At 39.8% G+C, this 27,976-nt stretch overlaps 1 protein-coding gene across 1 annotated transcript in view; it reads right to left on the reverse strand.

Annotated features, from left to right (window-relative positions):
- The window catches only part of UNC80 (unc-80 homolog, NALCN channel complex subunit), a 5,631,640-nt gene that overhangs the window by 3,522,631 nt on the left and 2,081,033 nt on the right, over positions 1-27,976 (reverse strand). Inside the window, exon 18 of the mRNA XM_044060513.1 lies at positions 24,290-24,498. Within this exon, the coding sequence (XP_043916448.1) occupies positions 24,290-24,498 (209 nt within the window). The remainder of the gene's footprint in view (positions 1-24,289; positions 24,499-27,976) is intronic.

Consider the following 27,976-nt stretch of genomic DNA (forward strand, 5'->3'; position numbering starts at 1 on the left):
TGGGACAATCTCATATGCATATGCTTATTTTATTTGTGTCTATTACCTTAAATTTACACTATATAAGAGAGTACCAGGATGTACCATCTGTTTGTCTTAGTTGCACTGAGGAAGGCTATTAGATTTTAGCCGAAACCGGTTTGCTGCTTGATAAGTTTTTCAATGTTTAATTTGCCACATTAAATTCTTATACAGCCTTTTTCTCCGGAGTGCTGGTTCATTTTTTTGCTACCATTTCAATACTAAACCACAACTATAAAGTGTTTATGTTTATAATGGCTAAAAGAATGGCAAAAGTAATGCCAAAACTGAAACATATGGATCAATGTGGGTTTGTGGACAGTAGGCAAACATTTGACAACATTAACAGAACACTGGTGAGCCAGAGGGAAGCAGAATGTAAGAAAATACCATTGTTGTTGGTGGGTCTTAATGCAGAGAAAGCATTTGACAGAGTAAGTTGGGACTTTATGAGCACTGTAATGGAAGCTTTTGCATTTCCTGAAAAAAATTATAAGGCTGATTAGGAGAATATATGAGGGATCAGAGGCGTAAATTAAAATGTGCAGGGTCCTCTATGATAATTTTTGCTTGAACAGAAGAGCCAGGTAGGTGTGTCCTCTTTCCCCTTTAATACTTGCATTATATTTGGAACCACTAGCAAAGAAACTAAGAGACTCAGAAATTTAAGGATATAATTGGTATGGTAGCCAAGAAAAGCTAGCTTTATTTGCAAAATATATTATTTTATACCTGACAAAACCAGAAAAATACATTACAGTGTTGTAGAACATTTTGAGACAGTTTCAGATCTTTTCAGGATACAAAATCAATGAAGATAAAACAAAGGCAATAGCAGTAAATTATGTACCCACACATGAACTGGCTCAGGAATGCCCATATTTCTGGAGACATGATAAAATGAAATATTTAGGAGTATCGAATACAAATGACTCTAGTGTGGCAGCTAAGGATATGTGGGAAGAGACTAAAAAGATAATACAAAAACTGTGAAAATGGAAACTTTGTTATATGGATATGGACAGTAAGATACAAGAAGTCAAAATATTTTTGTCCCTTTAGTCTTAAACACAGGTAAGGCATATTTTTATCAACCAGAGAAGTTGTGGATAGCAGTTAATAAAGTGCTGAAGGACATTATCTGGGAGGGGAAGACAGCAACAGTCAAGTGGGATAAGCTGATTCTTACAGCAGAACAGGGCGGATTGGGATTACACAATTTGAAGGGGTACTTCAGAGCTACACAGTTAAGACACCCATGCATAGCACAAGCAGAAAACTAAAATTTAAAGTGGAGAGAGATGATGATGAAACAAGGGGAAGCTCAAGAAACAAGTAGAGACTGGGATTTTGGATGTACGCCTTTAAGCAGAATAACAATTATGCAGAATATTATATTCATAAAGTAGCAGAAAGCATTCTAAGAGCTAAACCAATACGGGAATGCAGAAAGGAGATTGTAACATTAGGGATGATTGCAATTAGGGATACAGGCAATAAGCAAGAGGGGGCCAGAATTTATTGGAAAAGATAAAGGAACCAAAGTATTGGGAGCAAATAACTAAAGAGGAAAAGATGATAGAATGGGAAGATGCCAAGAATTTATTTGGACTGCAGGTTAGAGATTGCCTTCCCTATCAGGGACCGATATCAGAATATAGGCAAATGGGAAAGAAATAGCGGGTCCTAAACAAAAGACCAGCACTGGTAGAGTTTTTAATAGAATCTAGAACAGAAGCGGCCATTAAAAAAAAAGGAATAATTAGTACAGCATATAAAATATTGTATGATAACTATAAGAATCAATCAGAGGAGGTTAGAAAGGATTGGAAAGAGAGACTGGATAAGCAATTCACAAAGAAACAGTGGGAGGATGTACATATGTCTCCCAAATATGCAACAAAATCTATAAGATTTAGGATTTCTGCCTGGAAATGTTAACATAGATATTTGTATACTCTAAAAGTAGACTTTAAGGATTCCTTGCAGGATGAACTGTCGGAGACGCTGGGTGGGCAGACGGGTCTGACAAGGGAGATGATTTTTCTGAGCTATGATATAGAATCGGAATTGTCTAGATATGGTAAGGCCTTGCAGTGTCTAATAATGGTGGCTGACAAAAAAGCAATTACTAGAAAATGGAAGTAAAAAAAATATAAACCAACTATACTGGAAGTAGTGAATAAAGTAAGAGAGATAAAACAACTCGAACTGAGATCTTTAGAAAAGGGAGGTAGCAAACTACATAGAAAAAACTGGGAATCGTGAGAATACATACAAGGGAGGAATGAGGCCTAAAAGGCAGCAGGACTTAAATGAGCTATGTAATGTTTGAATGAAAAAGATTGGGTAGATTATAAGTGATGTATGATGGTTGCAATTGAGAGTAAGTGTGTCAGCATTGTTTGTGATGTAAAATGCTTGTGACTAGGACTGTGTTGGTGTGGTTTGTTTTCATTTATATAAATGTATGACTGCCTGTGTAGTAAGTAATGGTTTAATGAAGGTGTTTCTGGTTTTAAGAAAATCAGGAATTGAATAATGTATGCACTACTGCTTAGGTTACATGATACACAGCAATATAGGTGAAGTACTCTACCTACCTAACTTGCTTGTTACATTAATGAACTCATTGTACTTAACTCATTACGGCCGAGTGACGTCTACAGGTGTTTCTGCAGTTACCTCCTACTGCTCCTCTAGGCATCAAATATTGCCTGTTCATATTTGCATTAATAATTCCAAAACCATGCTACACACAAGGTATCAGAATATTTTATCTTGAAGCACATATGATGGCAAACACAACTGTATTGATATATGACCTCTGTCAATTGTTAGAACTTGAAGGTAACGTCATTTTTTAAAGGCTGAAGCTACACCCACTGGGAGTTAAAGGTACACACTCAGAGCTCCACTGGAGGGTGTACTTCCCACCTTTATTCTCCCCTTTCCTGGGGATTAATCTTATTTACTGCCATCTTACAAATGTTAGTTTGTATACCATTCACTGATGATTTTCAACCTCTGTACAACTTAAACTCTGTACTTTTTCTCTAATCTGTAACCATGTGAGTATGTAATGTATATTCATCTATTTTGCTGTTATACTTTGCTTAGTTTTACTACATAACATTAAAATTTGCTTAATTGTACTATTTTTCCTATGTAATATGGAGCTTTTCTCCCCGGGCCTCCAATGAAAACAGGCTCCTTGACCCCAGTGGACCTCCCGGGTCATCAAACTGGAAATAAATAAGTATAATGTTTGTTATGTTAATATAGTTTGATTACTTTTATATAAATGTAAATTTGCCTATGTCACAAGTGATAATTCAATAATGATGTTTGCAAAAAAAAAAATAATAATAATAAAATAAAATAAATAGTTGGTTAGCTTTTCTAAATGACTTACTTCTGTCAAAATAATACCAGAGTTTCCTATGCACATTCAGAGTTTGAAGACTCAAACAAATATGGGCATAAAACAGAGTTTATGAAAAACTAGATAGGGTTCTCCCACCATAAGAGCTTTCAACTCAGGTACTCTTCTTGTAGACGTCAGAACAATAAGAACAGTTTTTCACATAATGAACCTTAAAGTCACTCTGACTGCCAGGTTCAAAGGGTGACAGTTTTTCTAGCACAAACTTGATATCCCAAGGAGGAGGAACCTGTCTACCAGGAGGTCTCAGATGTAAAGTTCCTTTTAGAAACAGTCTTGACAATAAACATGGAAGAAAAAAAAAAAGGGGGAAGGTATGCTGAAGTGGACAAATATTTTAGCACCTGTGGTACAGAACCCTTGACAGGTCTCTGGTCAATGCGCCAACTAGAATATCTTTTCCATTTGCCAATATATGATCTTGTAGCAGCACACTTTCATGCACATCCTTATGAAACATTTGCCTAAAAGGTATCAAAAATGAATCATCCAAGGCTATTCCAATGGGAGGAATAATGCCCTGACTACAACCAAAGCAGGCCAAATTTGATTAGCAGCTCATCTGACTGATGGATCAGTAGGAAGGGATAAGCATGTCCAACCTGGGTGGTAGGGCGCTCATTAATGATACTTCCCAAAATAATTCATGGTTCAAAGAGGGGAGCGTTCCTTGGACATGGTAGATGATCATGGGGTGGGGAAAGAGAACTGGGTAGGACATATAAAAGAAAAAACACTGGATGGAAGCACAGATGGCTGAGCCCCCAGGAAAGCCTTATGATCCACATCTGACCCCAGCAATGCTGCAGTATTCCTGGGGGAGTGGGAGGATGCATTATAGGCCTGGCATGAACATGGGAGCCAGGCCGGTAGGATGAGGTCCTAAGGAACAAAAGAAAAACACAATAAATCATCCAGGCAGTCAGCTGAAGTTGTTTGATGTTGGGGTGTACCAAACTCCCCTTCCTCTGTGTGAGTAAACCTCATCTATGAGGAAGCTTGTGGTAATTGCCCTTGACCAATTCCATAAGAAGGGGGAATCAATTTTGCTAGGCCAGAAGGAAGTGTCCACAATGATTTTTGTAGAGTCCTTCTGAATATTCAGAATTACCCTGGAAATCATTGGAAAGGCTATAAATGCCTATGGGGCATCCCCGACCAGGGGAATGAAAGATCATCTGTTTTTCAGAACTGCTTGCAGGGAGTCCTTGAACAGAATCTGTTCAGTTGTCTGTTTTGAAATGAGGTGAGCAGGTCTACTTGTGGTGTTCCACATATCTGGATCAATGTCTGGAAGACCTCTTCATTGAGCTTCATCTCAAGAGGGTCTGCCTAGGAGCTGCTTAACCTGTCTGCCACTACTTTGCTCTGATGGAAAGAAGTCTGAGGAGTTAAGGAGTGCTGTAGAGCTAACTACCAAGCTATCATTGCCAGTCAGCACACAGGATACCATCTGGTGTCACCTTGCTTATGCATCACATCACTGTGGTCTTGTTCACACACCCCTCCTAGCTCTCCCACTGATGAGCAAGGAAAAAAAAAAACACTTTAGCCATCTGCTAATTACAGTTAGATCCATGCAGCTCCCAAGCTCTTCCACTGAACAGCAAAAAGAAAGTAAAGGTTGTTGATTCTCCTAAACCCACAGTTTCAACCCAAGAAATACACTTTCCAATGAATTAAAAAAAATAAATCAGTTTAGCTCAGTTTTGCTAGTGTACAATAAGCTTCGATAGCTTAAGTAGAAACCTTACACCTAGACTGAAATAGAGGCATTTGAGAAACATCTGTCGACATTCCTGAAAAGCTGATATTCTTAAAGTGATATAGCACAATTCTGTCAGAAAATATGTAAAAAATAGAAAATACATTTCTAATAATAAAAAAAAAGTGTGGAAGGGTTCTCCATACGGGTCCGATCTATCTGACAGGAAGCTTTAGGCTGAATGCTGACAATAAAGAGCCTCAGAAATACATCTGCAGAAGGTGTCAAGAAAGCATTGAATAATTTTAGTCACTCTGGCTGTTTACACAGCTCCCTCTAAAAAGGACTCTGCCTATAAGCAACCAAAGTGACAGTGTGAGAGGGGATGAAAGCTGGCTAGTTTGTGCACCTTTGGCAGAACATAACCCATTGGCTACTACAGCAGTGAGAATGATGAACATCTGCCTTGTCTTCCACAAATGATTAATATTCCTACAGCTGGATTCTCAGTCAACATTATCTTTTTTATATTTTATTCATATTTTTAAGCCAACATTATTTTTAAACAATTTCTGAACCAGTTACTCATGCTCTTACTTACTACCCACCACAAACAGCATCTAAGCTGTGCTCCGGATTGTGTGGAACGCTCTGCATTTGTGATCGATTTTGACTGGCTCATATATCGCAGTTATAGCCAATCGGCACTGCAGTATACAAGCTAGTCTTACTTTTTCAAGAAAACAGCAATGGTTTAAAAAAAAAGAAAACAGCACCTCATTATACCTGTCAACCTCTTAGAACAAAAAGTCTGGATAAAGCCATAAATAATAGATGTAAAAAGGCCCCAAAATAGGGACACTATTTAACTATTGCTCTTACGAACTTAGAAAGTTGATAGAATAACAGGTTTTGTGTTAGCACAAAATTTCTGAAGGGTATGAAGTCAAACTCAAATGTCTGTCAATCCTGCCATTATTTTCTGACTAACTCTCAATGATTTACCAACGCTTTACCAGATAACCACAATTTTAAGAGAAGTGGACCAAAAATATGAGGCGAAAATCTGTACAACTGAGAGGTATGAACCTTATCCTAAATGCAGTCCAAGAAAAAAGTATTCTTTACATCTGGGAAACTCCCAGGCTTAGTTAGATTGGGTGAAGGAAGGATGAGCTAGCTACCTCGAAGTTTAGGATGTCATGAAGGACAGCCTTGGCAATTTAAATTTTTGCCCTAGAAGTAACATCCAGTTTGTAATGCTTAGTGAATGTGTGACAGAGGATTAAGTGGGAGCTTCCAGGACAGTCTTATAATCCATATATTACAAGAAAGCCAATGAAGCAGCTCTTGCTCTGGTAAAGAGAACTTTTAAGAACTCCTGGTAACTGATTCCTATGATTTGAACATCAGACATGGATTGCACTGCAAATCCATTTTTGAAATAGTTTGTTTATCCATTTCTTTCCTGCAAAGGACTGACATCTGGTCAATTTTTTTTCTCAGATTTTTAAGTTTTTGTAAGTAAAATTAGGATATGTGATAATGCTGTATAGCAAGACAACATTCCACAGAGTAGTAGTGACCGGCAGCTGAGTAAGTATTTCATCTTATACCTTAGTACAGAGATACATGCAGCAAAGAAATCAATTGTACATGTACATGATAGACATGAGAAAATATGAAGTTTTGATAGATGTGTTGCTATGAAAATAAACTTTCTTAGAAGGATCATATAGCTCTGAATTAAACATTGCATAGCTTAAATTATTTGATGATAGATTACTTATTTGTCATATCTAGCCTCTTGGTCCACATAAAGTGAAACAGCTTCAATCAACATTGAAAAACTTTATACAGAGAAAAATATATTTCTGAACCTTGCATACTAAGATAACAGTGTCTGGAACACCAACAGTTATCTCTCAAGGGTTCTAAATCTTTGTAGTGGATTATTAGCATATACTTTTATTTTTCTCAGGCACAGCCTTGGCAACTTATAAAACATTTTTAATTATTTTCTATATAATTTGAGATTGTCTAAAATTCAGAAAAGCAACACATTGTAAACATTTGGGAAGAGTATTCTATATTTTTTATAATTTCTTCAGAAAGCTCATGCCCTTGCTAGCTCCATTTTATCATTATTGTTGAGTTGTAGGTATACACAGATGTAAATTCTGTCTTACACTGCATACTGTAGCAGGTGAGAATTCGCTTTAATCACATCTGTAGTGAATTTTGGTAGTCAGTTTAAAAAGGGCATAGTTATTTTGCTGAGAAACTCTGTTAATATAATTTTCTCAAAGCTTGCTGTGAAACTAGAGGGCCAGGCTAAATAAAACAGTTAAAAATCTTATATCTTTTTGTTCTTTCTCTTCTCTCTTGTTCATCTGCAATTAGTTGCCCACATGCTTAGGAAAGTTTGACTTAGTTTTTCTGACTATAAAAGAAAAGAGAATGACTTATGAAATGTGTTGAATCTCCAGACTTGCTGTTTACTCTTGTTAATACAACAAAGGTGATGAAACCAGAGCTGTCCTTCTGTGGAGATGTAACTGCTATAATGCTTGATGGACTTAACGACATGCATATCATTAAACCAGCAATAGGAGGCCAAGTTGAAGACGCAGACATGAATGTACACTAGCAATCTTGATAGTTATGACAAGTAAAACTGGTTTTACTACACAAAATCCTCCAGTTTCAGAAAAGTGACTGCATGTGATGACCACTGAGGATCACGGAAAAGACACTGTATATAACCTGTATATACCATGCTGTGCAAGATATTACAGCTGCTGCTATTCTCTTGTTTATGGTGGAGCCAACTGTGAATACTAATTAACCTGTAATAGTTAGAGCTAGTATTTATTTATTTTATTTACATTTGTTTACTGGGAAAGTCCGACTGGGATAAGACCCATTTTCAGAGGAGGCCTGGGAAAAAAGCTCCACATACAGAGATTACACAAAACTTATACAAGAAATTATACAAAAAATACAGAAGACATACAGTACACCAGAAATTGCATTCTATGCTATTACAGCTGACATTTGTATTATACAATCATCTGATATAATTCCTTATTGTAGTCTAGACATTGTAGTTTCTCAAAGTAAGCTGATGAAAGGTTTGTGGGGAGGAATTGGATAGAAAAGGATGAGATTAGAGATTATCTAGACATGAGAGAGAGAGCATAGATTATGAGGTGGTCAGGGAAGAAGAAAATGTATGACCAGAAACTATTAAAACTAGTCAGACAGTTAAGACTAGGACTATTTACTTAGGACAGTGCAGTGGTGCAGTGGTTGCGTTGTCGCCTCAGAGCAAGAGGTTCTCCAGTTCAATTCTTGGCTGGGGTGCCTTCTGTGCGGAGTCTGCATGTCCTCCCTGTGTCTGTGTGAGTTTTCTCCGGCTGCTCCGGTTTCCTCCCACATTACAAAGACATGCATCTGGACTGTTTCTCTCCGGGCCTCCGCTGAAAACTGGCTTTGTTCCAAGTCAGACTTTCCCGGTAAACAAATGTTAAATAAATAAATAAATTAATCAATCAATCAATTAAAACTGGTTAGCCAGGAGTAGTATGGAAACAAAGCCAGGTGTCATTAAAATAAATTTTAAGAATCTTTTTGAATTGGTACGTATTTCTGTTGGTTCTGATGCTGTGAGGTAGTGAATTTCACTTTACTGCTACATGATGAAAAAATAGGGAGTCCCCTGCCGTATTAGTGGATTTGGACACTAATAGTAAAGATTTATTTGTTGAGCGAAAACTTCAATTTATGGTATAGGGCAGAAGAATATTTAGAAGGCCAGGGTTTTTCTCAGGTTGATAAACTAGTTTGTGTGCTAAGGTTAACTGGTTAGAGGACAGAAGTTGCGGGAGTTCTAACCAGCAAAGTTTTTTTAAGGAGTGACAGTGGTGGGTATGATGTGGACAGTCAGTTGCAAATTTAGCTCTTTTATTACAGCATGTTTCAAGTTTAATTAAATCTGTCTTTTTAAGGTTGGTGAGAATTGGGGAAGCATACAGAAGTGTTGATAGAAGATGGGTTCTAGCAATGGCAACCCTAGCAGTGTTAGATACTTTTTACTTCTGTAAAGAGTACCCATTTTTTTGTGAACTAACTTAATTGTTTGTGCTATATGTAGCACATATAAGTGTTGTGTCATCTCCATACTGGACAGTTGGATATTGGATAGTACTTCTGCAGCAAGCTCTAGCCAGGGAACTTGGGAATCTGGAGCTTTGGTTTTTCTTTAAGCATCTTATCTATTTTTATTGATTTTATTTTACTTCTCTTTGTGCACTAACATACCTATATTTAAATCTGTACTTTCACTGTTTTCTTTATTATTTAAATAAAGTTTGCTTATTAACATTAAACTCTTGTTGCTAACAGTCATTCATTTATTTATTATACTTATGTACTGCTGTTTATCTGACAGAGTTTAAATAAGCTGTGTGGCTCACATCTCCTGTGGCATACTTCTACAACACTGCTTAAGGCCTACTACCACTGAAAGAGATATCAATGAGTATGATTCAATTTCTGCCTTAATTTGAGAGCAAATGGGATACAGTGGGGTCTCTGGCCCTAACCTCAAAGATATGACAGCACTAATGTGCCAGGAATAAAACTTTGGGGAATTGGAGAACTCTGCCAACATTTCCTGGAAACAGTTTGGGTATGAAATATTTTGTGTAAAAGGCAATAACTGTGGTTAAAAGCAGCACTGGAAGACCCTAGTTCAGAGAGAGAGAGAGAGAAACATTAGTGAAACAAGGATGGGGGGTGCTGGTCCCAACACTCATTTCTGTGAGTAACCTGTGTGCATTCCAGTCTGGGTGTGTAGGTAGGAAGCTCAGAAGACAACTGTTCATATTCCATTTATCCTCTTGAGTCCAGTTTGTGAATTAATTATTGAAACAGATGCGGGTCTACTTTCCTGCTATTACTTCACTCTTGGCCAACAGTTATAGGGGTCACACCACATCATTGTCAGCCATCTTGACATTAGTGGGTGGTATCCTGCAATCTGATATCGCACTGGTGGCAGCGGTGCTTTAATACTGACAAATCTGGTAGCACTAGTAGCCTAGTGTCACACTAGTGGCCAGAAATATATTAGAGTTGTAAGTTATTTAGCCTAAAACAGCTTTGTTGCCAAAGGTGCACGTGTTAACCACTGAAGTCACAAGGTAAAATATAAGCAGGTTCTGCTTGCTATCTCACTGTTTGTTGGATAAACTTTTCCATTTCTTCCTTAGCCTGTCCTGCTTCAAAACATCTTTGATTCTCTTTGAAAACATATTCGGAAGGTATCTGGATACAGCAGTTTAAATCTCATGCCTACCTTTCAACATTCCTTGACTGCTGGGATAAACTTGCTTCTCTTCTGCTTGATATACACAGTGAATGATGATTTTCCACAAACACTCTGCTGTCCACAATTTGTAATACTTTTCCTTTCTCCCACAATTTTGTCAGAAGCAACTCTTTCTCCTGGGATATTACTAATATGTCTTGGCTGCATTCATATGGCCAAATTTGGAGCTTAACCATGAGATGCCCTTTCGATTAATAAATTCTACTGTGGGATACAAGTCTAACTGCTTATCTCTACTTTCATACAATTAATGTACTCTGCTCTTTCCAGTTTCTTGGATACGGGAGAAAATTACTGGTACTCTCTGCGTGCGCTGTTTTCTAACTCTGTTTTTTTTTAAATGACTGTACTTAAGAAGTTTGATGCATAGGCAGCCTTTTCTTCATTTCATCCTGTGATTTTTGTAGTTTTATGAGCTCACCTATTGCTAGCTAATGCTTCCATTTTTTCAGTCTTTTTTATTCGACTGCATATATTCGTCCAAAGTTTCTCTTATTTTAAACACTGTTGAGTGCATTTGATTTATTTTCATAGGTTCATAGATAGGTACTAGGCTATCGGCCCAAGGGCCTAAGTAAGCCTAGCCAACAAGATTCTCTGGCTTACGCCACCCAAGAATGTTATTTTCCTGTGCCACTGTCAAGAAGAGACACAGAAGTGATCCCCAGGGTGTATTTCCTATTTCCCATCCACTCATCAAGATTTTTCTTGAAGAGTGCTAATGAAGAACTTTGCTTGACATAGATGGGTAGCCTGTTCCAGAGTATGGGAAGTCTCTGGGACAGGAATCTATCCCTCCAGCATGTCCTGTTTATTGTGGTGACAAGGTTTAGGTCCCTATAGCGTGTAGCTCAGAGGGATTGGGATTTCTTTAGGTGTAGCATGTCTAACAGCTCTGGGTTTGACATAGCTTTATATGTTAGGCAGAGATCACCTCGAGTAGGCAATATGCTACAGAGTAAAGCTGGAGTTTTTTGAGACAGCCAGTATAGGGCATTTGTTTGAGGCCAGTAATCCTCTTTGTGAGGTACTTTTGTGGCCTTTCCAGCTGCTGCCCTTGTGAGGTACATTCCAAAAGGGGCGTTGTACTCTATAATGGGTCAAATGAGTGTCGAGTAGAGGGGAACAATGACCTCTTTTTTCCTGGATGAGAACCCTTTTATGATGAGGTGTCCCACGTAGAAGGACTTCCTGACTACTGTGGCAATGTGACTATCAAAGAAGAAACTACTGTCCACCTGGGTCCCAAGGTCTCATCACACATTCGGTGTTAAGTAGATTGCTGCCTGTGTGGTAGTTCATGGGTACAAAGTTTTTACCAAAGGGGATGACACTGCACTTTTTGGCATTGAGCTTGAGGCCATGGCTCTGACACCAGGCATCTGTCTCAGCAAGGCCCTTCTGTAGGATGTCCACATCATTTGGGGACTTGACTATGGTTCCTAGTTTGCAGTCATCTGCGAACTTTGTTAGCCAGAGGCCTTCTGTGTTAGCCTGTACTTCAGAAAAGTAGATACCAAACAGGAGAGGTCCCAGGACGGAACCCTGTGGTATTCCACTTGTCACTGCTTTGAGGTCAGATTTGGAGTCTGCAACTTTTGCAGTGTGGGTTCTGTCAGTGAGCCAGTTGGCAACCCATCTTGTGAGGTAGGGATTTATACCTAGTTTAGTGAGTTTAGCTATAATTCCAGAATGGGGGATGGTGCCAAAAGCCTTGGCGAGGTCAAGATAGGCTGTGTGAACTACCTTACCCTCATCTACAGCTTTGGTGACTGCCTCAAAAAAGTTGATCAGATTCAGGAGGCATGATCTGCCTTTCACAAACCTGAACTGGGTGGGATCCAGAGTTTGGAGGTTACCAATGTCTTTGTTTATGAGTTCAATGATGATACATTCCATGGCCTTGCAGACCAGGCTCGTCAGGCTAATAGGTCGATAGTTCCCGGGATCAGTGATGGCTCCCCCTTTGTGGAGTGGGATAACTGCTGCTGTGCACCACTCAGTGGGCACAAAGCCTGATGTGAGGCTATTATTGAACATGGTGCTTAAGTGGGGAGCCAGTTCGTTCTGAAGTTTGTGTAAAACGTAGCCTGGGATGTTGTCCGGTACCATGGATGCTGTGTTTTTGGCTTTAGAGAGTGCAGCTTTTACCTGCGTAGTTGTGATTACAGGGACTCTGCATTCTTCCTGTATAGATATGGGGCCTTTCAGTTTTTTCCACACCTGGACAGCACCAATCAAATTGTTGATCAGTGTTCAGCCATCTTGGAAGTCCTCAGCTGTTCATGGAGAATATTATGCTAGTATCACTATAAAGCTGCCAAACAAATGCACAGTCTAATGTCCACACAGCTCAGTCAAATTAAGCACTCTGGAATTGTCTGGAAGCGTTTATCACTTTATCTTATGAATTCCATTGTGCCAGTTTTCTAACCAATGGAATGCTGACAGTTCTGTTACTCTTAACTGTACATTAAAGTGCACCTAATCTCAGATGAGCAAACTACATATGATGAGACGGAATTCCTAGAGTCACCAGAAAGAACCATTTATTTAACAGTTTTTCTTTAATACAGATTGTGATTCATAGAAATATTCGGGATGGTCACTTTAGGAAGTACTGCATGGCTAATTAGTAAAGTATTAGGCAGTGGACTGTGCCAGAATAAAGAGAATAGGGACATTTACAAAAAGAAAAGCTTGGTGATAAAAAGAGACACACAGAATTAAGCTGTAGTACATCAAGGGCAGCATTAGTTGTCATGATAAACAACAGCTAAGGCAAGGCAGCAAAGTCTAACCAATGTACACTCGTGTGCAGTGTTGCAATGAAGAGCTGCGACTAGCACCCAGCCTGCATATCAATGTGGATGTGCACAACACAGTGGCAACCCTATTCATCATATAAATGGGAAAGCATTGGCATATAAGGGACAGTAAAAAAGTAGAGAACACAAAGCAGAATTAAACACATAAGGGTAAACAAAGTATGAATGTTTTAGGGGTGGAAGACTAACCTTTTTTGAGGAAAGAGACCCTTTTCTAAATTTTAGAAAAAAAGGGAGGTGGAGCGTATAAGTTAGAGATGTCTGGGGTTGAGACAGAGAGAAGGGTGTGTAGCAAAGGCAAGCAGACAAGCATATAATACTTACACTGACAGTCTTGTGCAGTACACATACAGAAGATGGGGAGGACAGTAGATGAGCACACACAGAGTGTTGGCAAGTGGTGATGGGGAGAGTTGGATGATGACCAAGGAATGGAGAATACAAATAAGAGAGGAGCACACCACAAAGAGGGTAGGGTGGGGTCCAGGTATGACTGGCTGCTAGGGCAGCCTAGAAGGCAAACTCAAGTATCACTAATCAGTATGGATGATAGTATGGTCTGGTTACTCTTCCTAAGATCAGATGTCCAGTGCCTGCCAGCTGTAGATCATTATCAGCAGCAACAGAAAACACTCAAATCTGCCCTATGCAGGTGTCCAGCTTCCAGTGCATCTCAACAGCAGCCAGTTTCTGCACATCATGTCAGGAGATCCCCATGCACCTTTAAGAGAGGAGCTTACACACACACACACACACACACACACACACACACACACACACACACACACACACACACACACACACACACACACACACACACACACACACACACACTCTCTCTCTCTCTCTCCACAAGAGGCAGACACAAAGGACACCAGTGACTCTTTCAGTTCATCACCAGCAGAGATGCTTTCACTCTCTTGATGAGAGGCAGATCTGATGGCCACTTGCAATCCATCCCTAGAAGCAGCAGTTAGCAGAAAATGAGGTGGACTGGCTCATGCAATCCTCCTCCTCCACAACTAGACCTTCAGAAGGATGGCAGAATGAGAACTACATACAAGATTATGACACTAGTGCAAACATGAACTAAACTACCGTACAGCACATACACATCTTACTGCCTGAAGAGGTGCTCTAACCTTCTGAGGCAGGCAACCATATGCTGGTAACATCCCACCACCACCAGAAAACCCAGAATGTACTACAAAGTATACATGTACAGCAGTGAAAATGTCAGAAGACAAAGTTACAAGCAAAACACTTACAGTACATGCCTGGCTTTCTCTATTGAATCTCTGCCTCCTGCTGGCTGAATATCTGCATCCCACTGGTGAAGCACGTCAGGGCGGAGCAGCTTCAGGTCACTGCAATAATGCTGACATAGCATATGTGCTAGCTCATGACAAGTATCCATTTCAGTGGGTCATTATAACTGCTTAGAAGACACTCCATGAAGTTCCTCATCAGGAAGAACAGGAAAATCTTGCTCTCACTTGCACAAAACAGTAGTCTCTTGCTCAAGGATGTACATTTGTTCATTACATGTCGTACAATGTAGTGCAGCACCATATAATACTGTGAACATAGAAAACCATAGTAAGTATATGCCACAAGGGGTGTGGGGCTCCATGGCCATATGTTAACACATGGCTACAATACGTCAGTGGAGGAGTTTCCTGTGGGCAGACAGCCTACCACTCCTGGTCATGGGAGTCACCCAGGTTGTGGACAATAACACATCACACTCAGCACATAGTACGCCCATCAGGGTGCGAGTATGTTTCAGTAGTTATACCTTTTCTCTGCCAAGAACCACATCATGCCCCAATACCACAAACTAACAGCAGACAATGCTAACAGTCACCTCAGGGTAGCTTGAACCCACTACTTGAGGATGTGATCCCTTACCCACAACTCTGACGATATGAGGTATGCCAGCTATGCCATGAGAAACATGGCAGTGGATGTGTAACATAAGCCAGCACAGCTAGCTGGAATTTTGTAAAGTATTTTATGTCATTTGTATACCGAACTGATTTGTACAGAATTTTGTGTTGAAAAATGTATTTGTAAAGATGGTTGTATTAAAAATGTGAATTAAAAACGAACACTAGAAATGTTCACAGCTTTCAGACATTGCTATTTGCATCTGCACTTTTTTATTTTTATTAAACTGTGAACATTTCTAGTGTTCGTTTTTTATTCACTGTTACTGTTTTGTATTCAAACATGGTTTACTGTAGTATCTTTCCTTAATTTGGTTGTTTAAAAATGCACTAACAGTGGGTCCTGACTGTAATGTAACTGATTAAATGTATATGTTTTTAACAAAGGATACTAGAAGAGAAGAGGTTAATCTCAGTCCAGTTAATGTTGAAAAATAGCAAGAAATTAAATTACTTAATTTAGTCCATAAAGATTGTATCTTACAGTTCTGACTGCAGCCACAGATGAAATGTCTGTGTCAGAGAATAATTTATTAGCTCCTGTTGGAAGAGTGGAAGTGTTTCATGGTTTTATGACTTCCAAAAGCTGCAACAGATCTTAGCAAAGCTCTGTGTTTATGGTGACACGTGTGTTAGATTCTGGGTCAGTTGCTAGGAATGCGGTTATTACGAGAACCAGAAGTCAGATGACCAGATGTATGTGATGTCATTCTGTAATCCATTACAAAAATGGTGTTTTAATACTAGATGAGACTGAAGTCTCATAGCACTCTGTTTTTGGAACCTGACAAAGAAGGATCCCTCACCTACTTCAACTTGCCTTGCTCTAGTATGTGACCAGTGAATAGTAATTCTTTAGATTAGTCAGGAAAAAATAGTGAGATTAGTTAAGTACTGTTTTTATGTATCTGCATGAATCTATTCATCTGTATTATTTTAATATGTCCTGTGAATTAAATTCTAGTGTTTATTGTAAACAGATACTTAGCATGTTTATGTGCTTTTATTATTTATTATTGAATATATTTAAACTTTTCATTGTGGCTGGACCTTTAAAGAATATTTTAACCTTTGAGAGTACTCGTATCAATTTGGTGACTCTGTGGTCACTTTTGAAAGCCTTACTGCATTGATCAAAACACTACCATTTGTATTAATATTAATATTAAGTTCACTCAGTATAATTGGGTACCCTTGTAACAGCTTTAGTGTGCCTGGCTTTGGAGTGTCTGGTAGCAGTAACTACCTTACAGTCCAGACAGAAGGGGGAATAGCTAGTAAATCTGTGCCAGCCTTTCCCGTGTGTGTGTGTCTGTCTCTACGTGTGTCTGTGTGTGTGTGTCTGCACATGTGTCTGTGTTAAAATCAAATCTCAAAGAGTGTGTGTGTGTGTGTGTGTGTGTGTGTGTGTGTGTGTGTGTGTGTGTGTGTGTCAGCTATGTGGAGCAGGGACATGAAGCACTGGTTTCACAGAGAGTGTACTTGAGGATTTGGCTTAGACACTCAGCTGAGTTCTCAATTCTATAGCTGTGCTAGTGGGGAGTCTTACTGGGGATGTAGAGGAAGACAGAGAGAGAAATCCAGACCTTGGACTGAGTTTGCTTCCTGTGTGCTCTTAAGGGAAATTGTGCTTGATGTAGAGAGCTGCATCTGGAAATACTGTGTGAATCTATTTTGTTCCAAGTGAATGTCCCTCTCCAGTGCCAGTGGTGAAGATTCATTCTCCTTGATTACTGGCCCTGAGAAGGGAAGTTACAACAACCTCCTAGAAAACATGGCAGATATACTCACCTCCCATTACCATACTCCATATCATAGGATAGTAATGCAGTTGCCTCTCACTGTGTCTTCCCCCACCTGTGTAAGTGATAATAATGCTGACCATTCCCTGCCCCCACCTATTTTGTATGTTCATAGATGATATCAAATGCACAGAGTTGCCAGTCAATGCACTACCCTACATAGCCTGGGATGTAATAACAAATGTATCATTTTATTATATTTTGCTTGTGTTACAACCAAAGTTGTGGTCCAGATACCACCTCTTTGCTAGTGCTGCAATTAACTACATTTCCCTTTCACTCAGCTGTGCTACAGCTGTTGCATACTCCTCCTGATTCCCCCACCACCATTCTATTGCTGCTGCTGCTGCTGCTTCAACTAGTATGGAAAGTCCTACCATGATGTTCATCTGCTGCTCCGTTTGTTTTCACACTAACATGCTGTGTAGCATGATACACATAGCACTGTTCTTACTGTGAATATATGGACTGTAATGCAGTGCCTCTCCTGAAGTAAATATACGCTGGAAGTGTCCCTTCTGTAGTTGGAATATATACACCTCTACATTTCACATTTCCATTTATGTTGTGTTGTAGGCTATTTCCTGCGTGGTTTGAGAGCTGCAAATTGGGTCTTCATCTAGAACTCGAGGGCATATCTGGCATTGCCTATAACACACAAAATAATATATGTGGCCTGCAGTTGGCTTGCATGGTACCTATGTGTACAGATTTTATCTAGCAATTGCATGTGCCTCTGAAACAGGTGAAACTTTGTGAGGGTCCCTTACAGGAACCGTAAGTATTGACCAAACAAGTGCTAAATGCGTGAATCACATGGACTGCCTGGGTGACAAAAAGATACATTACAAATGATGCCCTACGCTGTATATACCTCCTGGCTGCTCAGGGAGTGGAATCCATTCCTGTTATTGTATAACAGGCTGTCTAGACTGCGTGTAGCCTCATAAGCAATATACGTGTGTAATCTATGGCTCCAAATATCTCAGGGAAATGGGCTATATCACAAAAGGCATACAAGACGTTGGTACTCTTCTGCTACCCTGTAGCACCAGATATGCACCTCCACATACTGCTGCATTGCACTGAGGATGCGAGGTAGGATTTGTAAGGCTGAGAGCTGTGACATCTTTGCTATGTCCACCTTAGGTCAAAGGGAGGTGCCTGCAGCTAAGATGGTTAAGGCTACATATCACTGTATCCACAACAGACATAACACACATCCCCCCTCAGTTCCATTTATGGATGAAACAGTTCAAGTAAGTCCCTTACTGTACTCCTGCTGAACTGAAAATAGTTCCATTTGTGAGCTGGTGGTACTTCAAGTGCTGGTTTTACATTCTGTGTTGCTAAAGAGGGCTGCAATGCAACACTGCCAGCATTGGCTCGGGAGGCAAATCCCAGCACATACTGTTGTGCTACTGCTACTCTTGGCACTGCTCCTGTTGTACACAGTAAATTGCAGTGTTCAAGTTCACTATGCTTTGCAGCCCAGTGGCACCATTTTATAATTTAACTGCTCCTCCATTATGGGTTCCTTTATTTGCAAAATCCAAGTGGCTCATTTGTGAATACCAGCCATAGTTCAGAAAGCTACTGAATCACTGGTTGTATTAATGAAGTAGTGTACAAAATTATAAATTATGTACTCACCATAACTAGGCACTATGTTGTCCATTTTCATTCTTCCTGAACACATGGGTTCAGATCTGACGCAGCCACATACTCTTGACTTTGGAACCAACTCTTGAGCTAATCCCTTTATCCATAATGCCCTTGTCCATCTTTAATACCTCAGATTGAGTCTGTTTGCCATAAAGACCTATAGCTGGATAGAAACACGGACAGCTAAGAGGGCTCAAACCCAGAAATGTAAGATCCAGTAAACAATCCAACAGGTTCCTCCAGAAGATTTAAGGATGGGGGATGGATGGGAGGGAAGGAATAATGAAAATGGACAATATCGATGCCTAGTTATAGTGAGTTGATAACTTCTAAATCTGATGTTGTCCCTTTCCTTCTTCCTCAATACATGGGACAGAATCTCCAGCTACGCTGACCTTGGGTGGTCCTCATGGAAGGAAATTCCAGAGTACCACTGAGCCACAACCAGCTCTACTTCTGGAAATTAGATCCACTTTGTAATGAGCAACAAAGGTATGTGCATTGGATCATGTAGCTGCTGCACAATCATCATCAATAGATGTTCTTGCCCAAAAAGCAGATGAAGTAGCCAAGGATCTAGATTAGTGAGATTTGGGTAGTTTAGGTAGGAAAATGCCTTGTGAGAACAATCCAAGAAATGCAATCAGTGCTCCATTTAGCTGAAGTAACTTTAGAGACTGGGTAACCCAGTCTTTTGGAGAGAAGGAAAACATAGCCAATCTGGTTTTTCTGAATTGTTTTGTCTTGTTTATACATAAAAACTAACTGCCTGTGCACACCTAGGTGATGTAGCATGTATTTCCCTTTACTTGAAAATTTGGGAAAGATGACCAGTAAGTGACTGGATCAATTAAGGCTTGATTCAGAAGCTGCTTTAGGTAAAAAGAAGGGTTAGTTCACAAAGAAACCCTGGTCTTTATGGAAGACAATGTCGGGAGTCTTTGAAGACAGAGCCTGGAGTTCAAAAATTATTCTTGCAGAAGTAATAGCAACTAAGAACACTGTTTTCCATGAAAGAAATTTTAGGTCATTTTTTTACTGAAGGTTCAAAGGGTTTTGAGTTAGGCTTTGTAGCATGATTGTTGGATCACAGGGAGGAGAAGGATCCTTTATTGGTGGTCTGAGGAGACAAATTCCTTTAAGAAAACCTTTACATAACCCAGAAGAGGTCAAGGAATAATTTCTTTATCCTGTATAAGAATTAGAAATAGCAGCAAACTGCTATTTAATCATAGAAAAACTAACTCCTTCTTCAAGAAGAACAATCACAAATTCAAGGATAGCAGAAACAGGAGCAGAAAAAGAGTCGACATCATATTTCAATGTCCAAAGCGAGAATCTTTTCCACTTATTTTTGAAAACCTTCTTGGGAGAATCTTTTTATATAGATAAAATCATGGTATGTATCGGGGAAGAAACCTGGGCTGTCTGACCATCACTGGACGTGGAGGAACTATACGGTTAGCTTGAGGGCCTTGATATTGGGATGGCTCATCCCTGAGGGGTGTGACAGGAGATCTGGAAAGGGTTCCAGTATCCATGCAGGATAATGAAGATGCAGCTATAGGTAAGGGAACTACACCTGTCGAGGCCAATGGGGGCAATGAGAATGACTGAGCTCTTCACCTGGGTTGCTTTCTGTAGAAATTTGTGAATCAAGGGAAGTAGGGGATAAGCGTAAAGGAAACTGGATGGCCAAATGTGGACTAGAGCATATCTCTGTGACTCCCCATGAGAGGGGACCAGGACAAAACACCTGCTGTACTTGTTGTCGGAGAAAGCAAAGAGGTCACAGCAAGGTCGGTCTCAATGACGAAAACTCTGTTCTGCTACAGACTGTTTGAGAGACCACTCGTATGGCATCAAAATGGACCCGTTTCATTTGTCCACTAACACAATGGTTTTCCCTGGTATGTGCATTGCAACTAGAAAGTGGTTTGAGGAAATTGCACATTGTTGCTGCCACACACTCATGGCTTCTCTGCAAAAAAGGGTAAGATTGGGTTCCCCCTTGTTTGTTGATGTACCAAGCAAAAGATACGTTGCCAGTCCGAATCGTAATAGTCCCTTCAGGAACAGCATCTTGGAATGCAATACTAACAGGACTGCTTTCATCTCCAGAACATCCATCCCAAGTAATGCCACCCCCACCCCAGATGGGAGGCGTCTGTTGTCATTGTGACCACTAGGGGTTGTAAAACAAAGGGTCGGCCTACATAAATGCCATCCAGCTGGATCCACCAGTGGATGTGGCATTTGCAAATTGGAGCAAGTATGACTGGAAAAGATAGGGGTTATCGAAGAATAGACCACTGAATAGCTAGAGTCCATTGAAGAACAAGCATACAGTACCGTGCTAAGGGAAGTAAAATTATGGCTGCTGCCATAGATCCTAGTGCTTGAAGAATTAATCTAGTTGGAGGAAATTGTGAGGAAAAAATCTGGTGAACCTGAGATCTGAGTGTGGTTAAGTGATGAGTTGGTAATGATGCAATTTGGATTGCTGTGTTCAGATGTGCACCAATAAACTCCAGACTCCGAACTGGTGTCAGGTTTGATTTGGCATAATTTATTGTTATCCCCAGAAACTGGCAAATGTGGTGCTAATGATCCCCGAACTATTGTATGAGATGCATGTAGGGGGCAGTTAGGAGGCAGTCATCCAGAGTTGGAAACACTCGGAATTCTCTGAGTCTCAAGTGAGCAGCCACCACTACCATACATTTGGTAAACACCCTGGGGGCTATGGTGAGTCCAAAGCGCAGGGTTCTGAATTGGTGATGACTGGCTCCAAATGTCTTCTGGAATGCCTGTCTATTTTGATTTGATAGTACGCATCCTGAAAATCTACAGAGTACATCCAATTGTCCTTGTGAAGAAACTGCTGAATGGACTGAACCATGACCATTCAGAACTTTGACTTTCTTACGTACTGATTCAAGCTGCTCAAATCCAGAACTGGTCTGAGGTCCCCTGTCTTTTTGGGCACTAAAACAAATGTGAGTAAGGTTTGAATCCTATTTGGTCTGGCAAGAACTCTTAGATGGCTCTTGTCTAGCAACATTTGAATTTTTTGAGCTGCTGCTTTCCTCTGACTGGTGGAACGTTAGGAGGGCTTCTTCCTTTTGCAAATAGGAATTTGGAAAAATGGAATGGAATAACCTCTGGATATTATTCTCAGCAACCATGAATATTCTGATATATCTGACTAGGCGTTTGGGTGAAAGGACAATCATCCCCTGACTGCCTACAGAGTTGGACAGTCAGGCAGCATTTCAGAAGGCTGAAAGGATCTGCCCAGAAAGGAATCACGGAAACCCTGATTTTGTGGGCCTCCTCTGCCTCTAAGGTATTTTTGGAAGCTTTCAGTTCTGGCCCATCTATGTCTTGGGACCCAAGATGTAGATGGGCCAGAACCGAAATCTTCCAAAAATACTGATTCCTCTGGGGAAGGATTTTCAGAAGACCAACCACCTTTCAGTCTGAGGATCTCTAATATATCTCCAAAGAAGATATAATCTGGTGGTGATCGGGGGACCCTTCTTCACTGAAATCAGTATCTTCCTTGAGAGATTCCAGTCAGGAATCTATATGACTCTTCTTGCACATTCTCTTCCAATGGCTCTCCCTTGGGGGATGTTCAGGGGAGGGTTCAGAAGACAGGGGAGTTCCTTTACAGGAACTGCTTGAAAGCTATTTGGAACTGGCTATCCTTGTGGAACAGGACTGATCGACTCAGAGCTCGGAACCGAAAAGGAATGAGAAAACTGTTCTCTAGAAAGAAAAAAAAGCCCCTTCTACAATCTCAAAGGCAACCAGGTCCAGAGAAGCCATAGCTAACTACACCGGGACAGAGACTTCCAGTGCAGATAGATCATGACTCCAACTGGATCTGTGCCTTTAGGATGGAACTGGGCCTTAAGTGTCCAGCACCGAGGCTCTGAGTGGCAGGGATGGATCCAATAACGTTCAAGCTGATCCCAGCCCCACAGAAGCGACACAGACACTTCGGCTGTGGGACGCATTCCGATCTGAAGACACAGGAGCAAAACTAGTCAGGGATGCCATCATAGTCAAAAAAGAAATTTTCTTTGAATCCGACTCAGGATCTCTTGGGGCTGTTGGCTCCTGGGGCTCAAATTCTGGGATGGACCGTAGGAGGAGACAGAATCATATGAGAAGTGGTTGGAAGACTCACGGATCCAAAAGGGGACAGAGCCGGTATGACCCCCATCTGGATCTGAGAAATTTTCACATCATCCTATCCACATCCACTTCTGATAAACCTCTGGAGGATCTGACAGATGTGGTGGACTGTGGCCCGGAATGTTTCTTAGGAATCTGCAAGATGGTAGAATACAGAATAGGAGAAATCAGATCCGGAATGAAATTTAGTGAGTGAACTCTCTGACAGGTGCCAGATTTCAGATCTGAGGGTCTGGGATCTGATGTAGGAGTTGCAGGACTGGCCAATATGATGACTTGATCTGAAGCCTTGCGATCTGATAGTTTTGGATCCAAGGACATCGGATCTGAGGATTTTTAGATTTTAGTTAGTGACTTCGACGAACTCCTAGCAGACTTTGTCAGGGAGCATTTTCTGTATTCCAATAGAACAGATGTTTAAGATTTACCAGGGTTACAGCCCCAGAAGAAGTTGCAGCAGGAGGAAGGAGACCTTTTAAAATTAACTTGCTGTGTCAGTTGGCCAATGCCCTTGGATTAAAGGTAGAACAAATGCTGCAGTTAGTATCCAAATGAGTGACTCTGAGACAATAAATGCACTCTTTGTGGGCATCCGAGTTTGGAATTTTATGTCCATAAGAAGTGCATTTCTTGAACTCTGTCGATGTGTTGGCCATGACAGGTAGAGGGACAACAGTACTTCATTAAGAATGCACTGGAAAAGGAGAAGAAACAAACTCTTTTTTGTTTGTTTGTTTTTTTTTTTTGAATTTTTTTTTGTTCTGTTTTGTTTTAATCAGAGAAAAGGAAAGGAATAAAGAAGAAAAACAGATTACCAGCAATGGTAACTGAAAAATACCCTGTGTTACAGGGTAAAGAAGAACGACCAACTATGGTAAGTGTAGGACTACTATAAAAATAGTAAAAACCTTAACACTGTAGCGTACACTAAGAGGGAGGTTGAGAAAAAGAAATGAGAAGATGCTGAAGTAAATATATCAACAGAAGGAACCTGTGTCTGGGCATGATGGCAGCAAACAAGATCTGAGGTACTGAGGACAGACAAGGGCATTGTGGGTAGAGGGAGGAGCTCGAGAGTTGGATCCAAAGTCTAGTGTATACAGCTGAGTCAGATCCGAACCCATATGCTTAGGAAGAATGAAAGGGACATCAGATGCATAATAAAGCAACTCTGATTATGATGTGCTCTAAAATCTACAATGGCCAAAGTACAAGTAATATACTTGTAATGCACACCTGAAGTATTCTTCAAGTAAAGTAATGTATATATTACCAATTGGAAGTTTGAGTTTCTTTCGAAGAGAAATTCTTCTGGAACGGGAGCGAGAACGTCTATCTGTGGTGGTCCCAGAGTGAGCTGTAGTACACTCTGATGTATCCTGTTCAGACTGACTGCTGGTATCACTTGCTGCACTTTGCGACTTGAACATTTTACGCCAGAAGTCTTTACGACCTAGGAGAGCACCTGGCAGTTGCTCATCACTACAAGACAAAAATGAATTTTGCATTAGTTTAGTTTAGTATGCTAAACAATAGATGTCCTTTTATCATGACATAGAATGAAAAGTACATATTAAGTTTCACTAGTCAATATAAGCCCACAATCATAGGCAATCTAGGAGGCTGTGTTATGAAATAATGGAAGAACTTTTCTTGTGACCAATGTGGCACTAATGGATATCACAAACCAGTCAAATGTAATGCATTTTTCTGACCTTAAAGGGACAATCCCAGAGTTTAAAATTCCGGTAGGAACCAAGAACAACCAAAGTACAGCCCACCTTAATGTCACATACATTCCTGCCCACAGGTTTGTTCTATTTAAATTATTTTGTACTTCCTATTCCTAAGTCTTGCTGTAATTTCCACTGTGAACGAAACCAATATTTTGTGCTCCTAGCAAGTCTTGCATATTCTTTTGATTTGTCTAACAAGGGAAATGTATATTTTTCCTCTCCGTTTCTGATTTATGCCTTTCCCATTGAAGGGATAATGAAAGACAAAAGCTTTATAGCTTTTCTGTCTTCAAGTTTTATTTTGTATTGAAATGGCAATGATCGGGGGGGGGTTAAATGGAGATTACAGGCTAGTAATTTAAAGGAGCTGTTGGACTTTGACTGAGTGAAAGCTAACAACTGCCATTATTTTACACTCGCTAAGCAGTGCTTTTGCTACTTAGCGAGCATAAAATAAAAAACAAGAGAAGAAGAAAATTTAAAAAAAAAGTGTGTGTGAGACAGTGTATACGTGCGTGAGTGTAAGAGAGGTCGAGCAAGCCATTATTTTATGCTCGCTAAGCAGTGCTTTTGCTGTTTAGGGATTGTAAAAGTAAAAGCATTAAGAAATTGTGTGTGTGTCTGTGTGTGTGTGTGTGTGTGTGTCTATGTATGTATGTATATATGCATGCTTGCGTGAATGAGGGCAAAAGTGTCGGTGTGCATGCGCATGTATGTATGTATGAAAACTGTATTAAAGATAAATTTACTTGTTTTAATTAAGAAGATAGGGCACAAAGTGATTAGCCTGGCGTGAAATAATAAAAATGGGGTTGTTGTTTTTTTGCTTTATCAGCTTGCCCTAGAATCCTTTAACCATCTGCATCATCACTTAATTCCAGGAAGAGACTTTAATTAGCTGAAAGACATGTATGTGTACAAACACTAGTGTTAAGAGGTATGCAAACACAAGGGCTAAGGGATATCTGGTAGCTTCTTTACCCAACTGATCTGGATTTTACATTCATGGCTCCTCTGGAGAACACAGTTGTAGGATGGATTCTTTCCTTCTATTCCAGAACATAGCTGACACAGCAGATAGACTAGCACGGATTCCATACCCTTTCACTGACCATAAGAGGTGGATTTCACTCTTAAATGAAACACTTTATGTACTAGACCAGCAAAACGTTGGCATATGGACCCTCTGATCTTACATGACCTAGAGATACTGTCCTTTGTTCGGCAGGAGGTAGACCACTACATTAAGAATAATCCTCTCTGTTCAATGCTAATCTTTACCTGGTGGGAATCCTTTAAACGTACTCTAAAAGACATTTGTACCACTTCCTAAACTAAATTATTAGGTACAATACACACTCACATTACAACAATGGAAGTATTAGTACAGTGGAGGTCTAATTACCTACAACAAAAAAGATCGTACATCGAACCAACAGCTACTAGACATATATCAATCAAACAAATCTATTGGGAAAATTCTCTATAAACATACTGTCACCAATGCCTGGAACAAACTCCCCCTTGGCTTACGATCCATTACCCACTACACCCAGTTTAAAAATGAACTAAAAACTTTTCTACTTAACTCCAAGACTTGCTCCTGTCATGAACCCACCTAGTCTCCCTCTCCTGTCTCACACTTTTCTACACACCATTCTCTATTTAACCTAGAAAAAAAAAATTTGATGCTAGAACTTTATGTATATTCTCTAACTTATACAATATTATGTATTAACAGGTTTGTAACTTTTCTTTTCTGTACTCGACTTTGTTATTATTAACAGCTTTGTAAATCCTTCTTTTTACAGTATTCAACTATATTAATACTATACTTCTGCATGCAATCAATGTACTATTATCCAATTTTTTTGAGCTTTTCTCCTCGGGTCTCTGCTGAAAATGGGCCAAAAGCCCAGTTGGACTAACCCGGTTAACAAATGACAATAAATACAAATAAATAAATAAATTTATGGACACTCAGGTTGTCCACAATTATAAACAGGTAAATTGGCTTAATGAAGCCCTGCGAGACAAAGCACAGCTTTACTTGAAAAGAACTGCTTTACAGCAATGGGCACAAGTAGACAAGCTGAGAAACTATTACCATATAGACTAAGACAGAAAAGAGCACATACCAGAATAGGATTTATTCAAATCAAGGAGGGCAATCTGGTGACTGACACTTTGTCCATTAACAATACATTCCCTGTGTCCTGTCATAACCTTTACAAGCCCAATGATGTTCCTTCTACCCCTCGAGATAATTACACAATTCTAGCTTTCCCACAAGTTGAAGTAACCCATAATGTTATTTTATCTAGGCAGATTACTGAGAATGAAATTAGGGCAACTATTAATAGCCCATCCTTCAGCAAAGCACCTGGCCCAGATGGCTCGAATGCTGCACTATGTAAGTCCGTCAAAGAGGCACTAACCTAGGTTTTTACAAAATTGTTTAACAACATTAAACAATCAGGTTGTATGCCAATCTCAATGAGGGACTGTAGAATAGAAGTTCTCCTGAAACAAGGGAAAGACGCAACAAAAACTAAGCTGTATGCCCATATACTGCTCCACAGGCTACACATTACTTTATCTTTTCTGGTTCATAAAGGTCAGGCAGGTTTTGTAAAACAAACCAAAAAAATCCATCAAACTACAAAACAGAAGTCCATACTCAATAGTCAATGTTTTTCTTGCCACAACAGTTAACTGAAATACCTCCCAGTCACATTTCCTCTTACCCATTTCATAATTATTCTTGTTTTACTCATGACATATGAATTTAGCCTAGATGATATTTCCAGCATGTAATTTCAGCAACAGTGAATAACTGTATTTCATCCTTAATTTTGTACTCAAATGATTTTTATTTTCATGAAATAACACAATAATTGAATACATTCATAGCATTCAATAACTATTTACAGTATTTACATTCTGCCTGACAAAAAGGATTCAGATAAAAACATTTGTAGTTAAATAATAAGTTAATATTTAAACTATGATATTTAGGAAGAGTTTGGCTCCATCTGTAGGGTATCAATCAAATCCAAAACTTTCCTCCACGAACTATTAACCAATGGCTTAGGAAAAGTTCTTAACTCTTTAGTTCTTTTCTCCATTAGTATGCACTTCTTCAGTGATGATAGGAATTCCTCCATTGTGGGTGCTACATTAGAGTTCCATCCTCTAGTTAAACATTTTCTGGCTATTGCTAA

The sequence above is a fragment of the Protopterus annectens genome, chromosome 2.part0 (assembly GCF_019279795.1).
Source record: "Protopterus annectens isolate FY-2018-M chromosome 2.part0, PAN1.0, whole genome shotgun sequence".
In the NCBI taxonomy this organism is placed as follows: Eukaryota; Metazoa; Chordata; order Ceratodontiformes; family Protopteridae; genus Protopterus; species Protopterus annectens.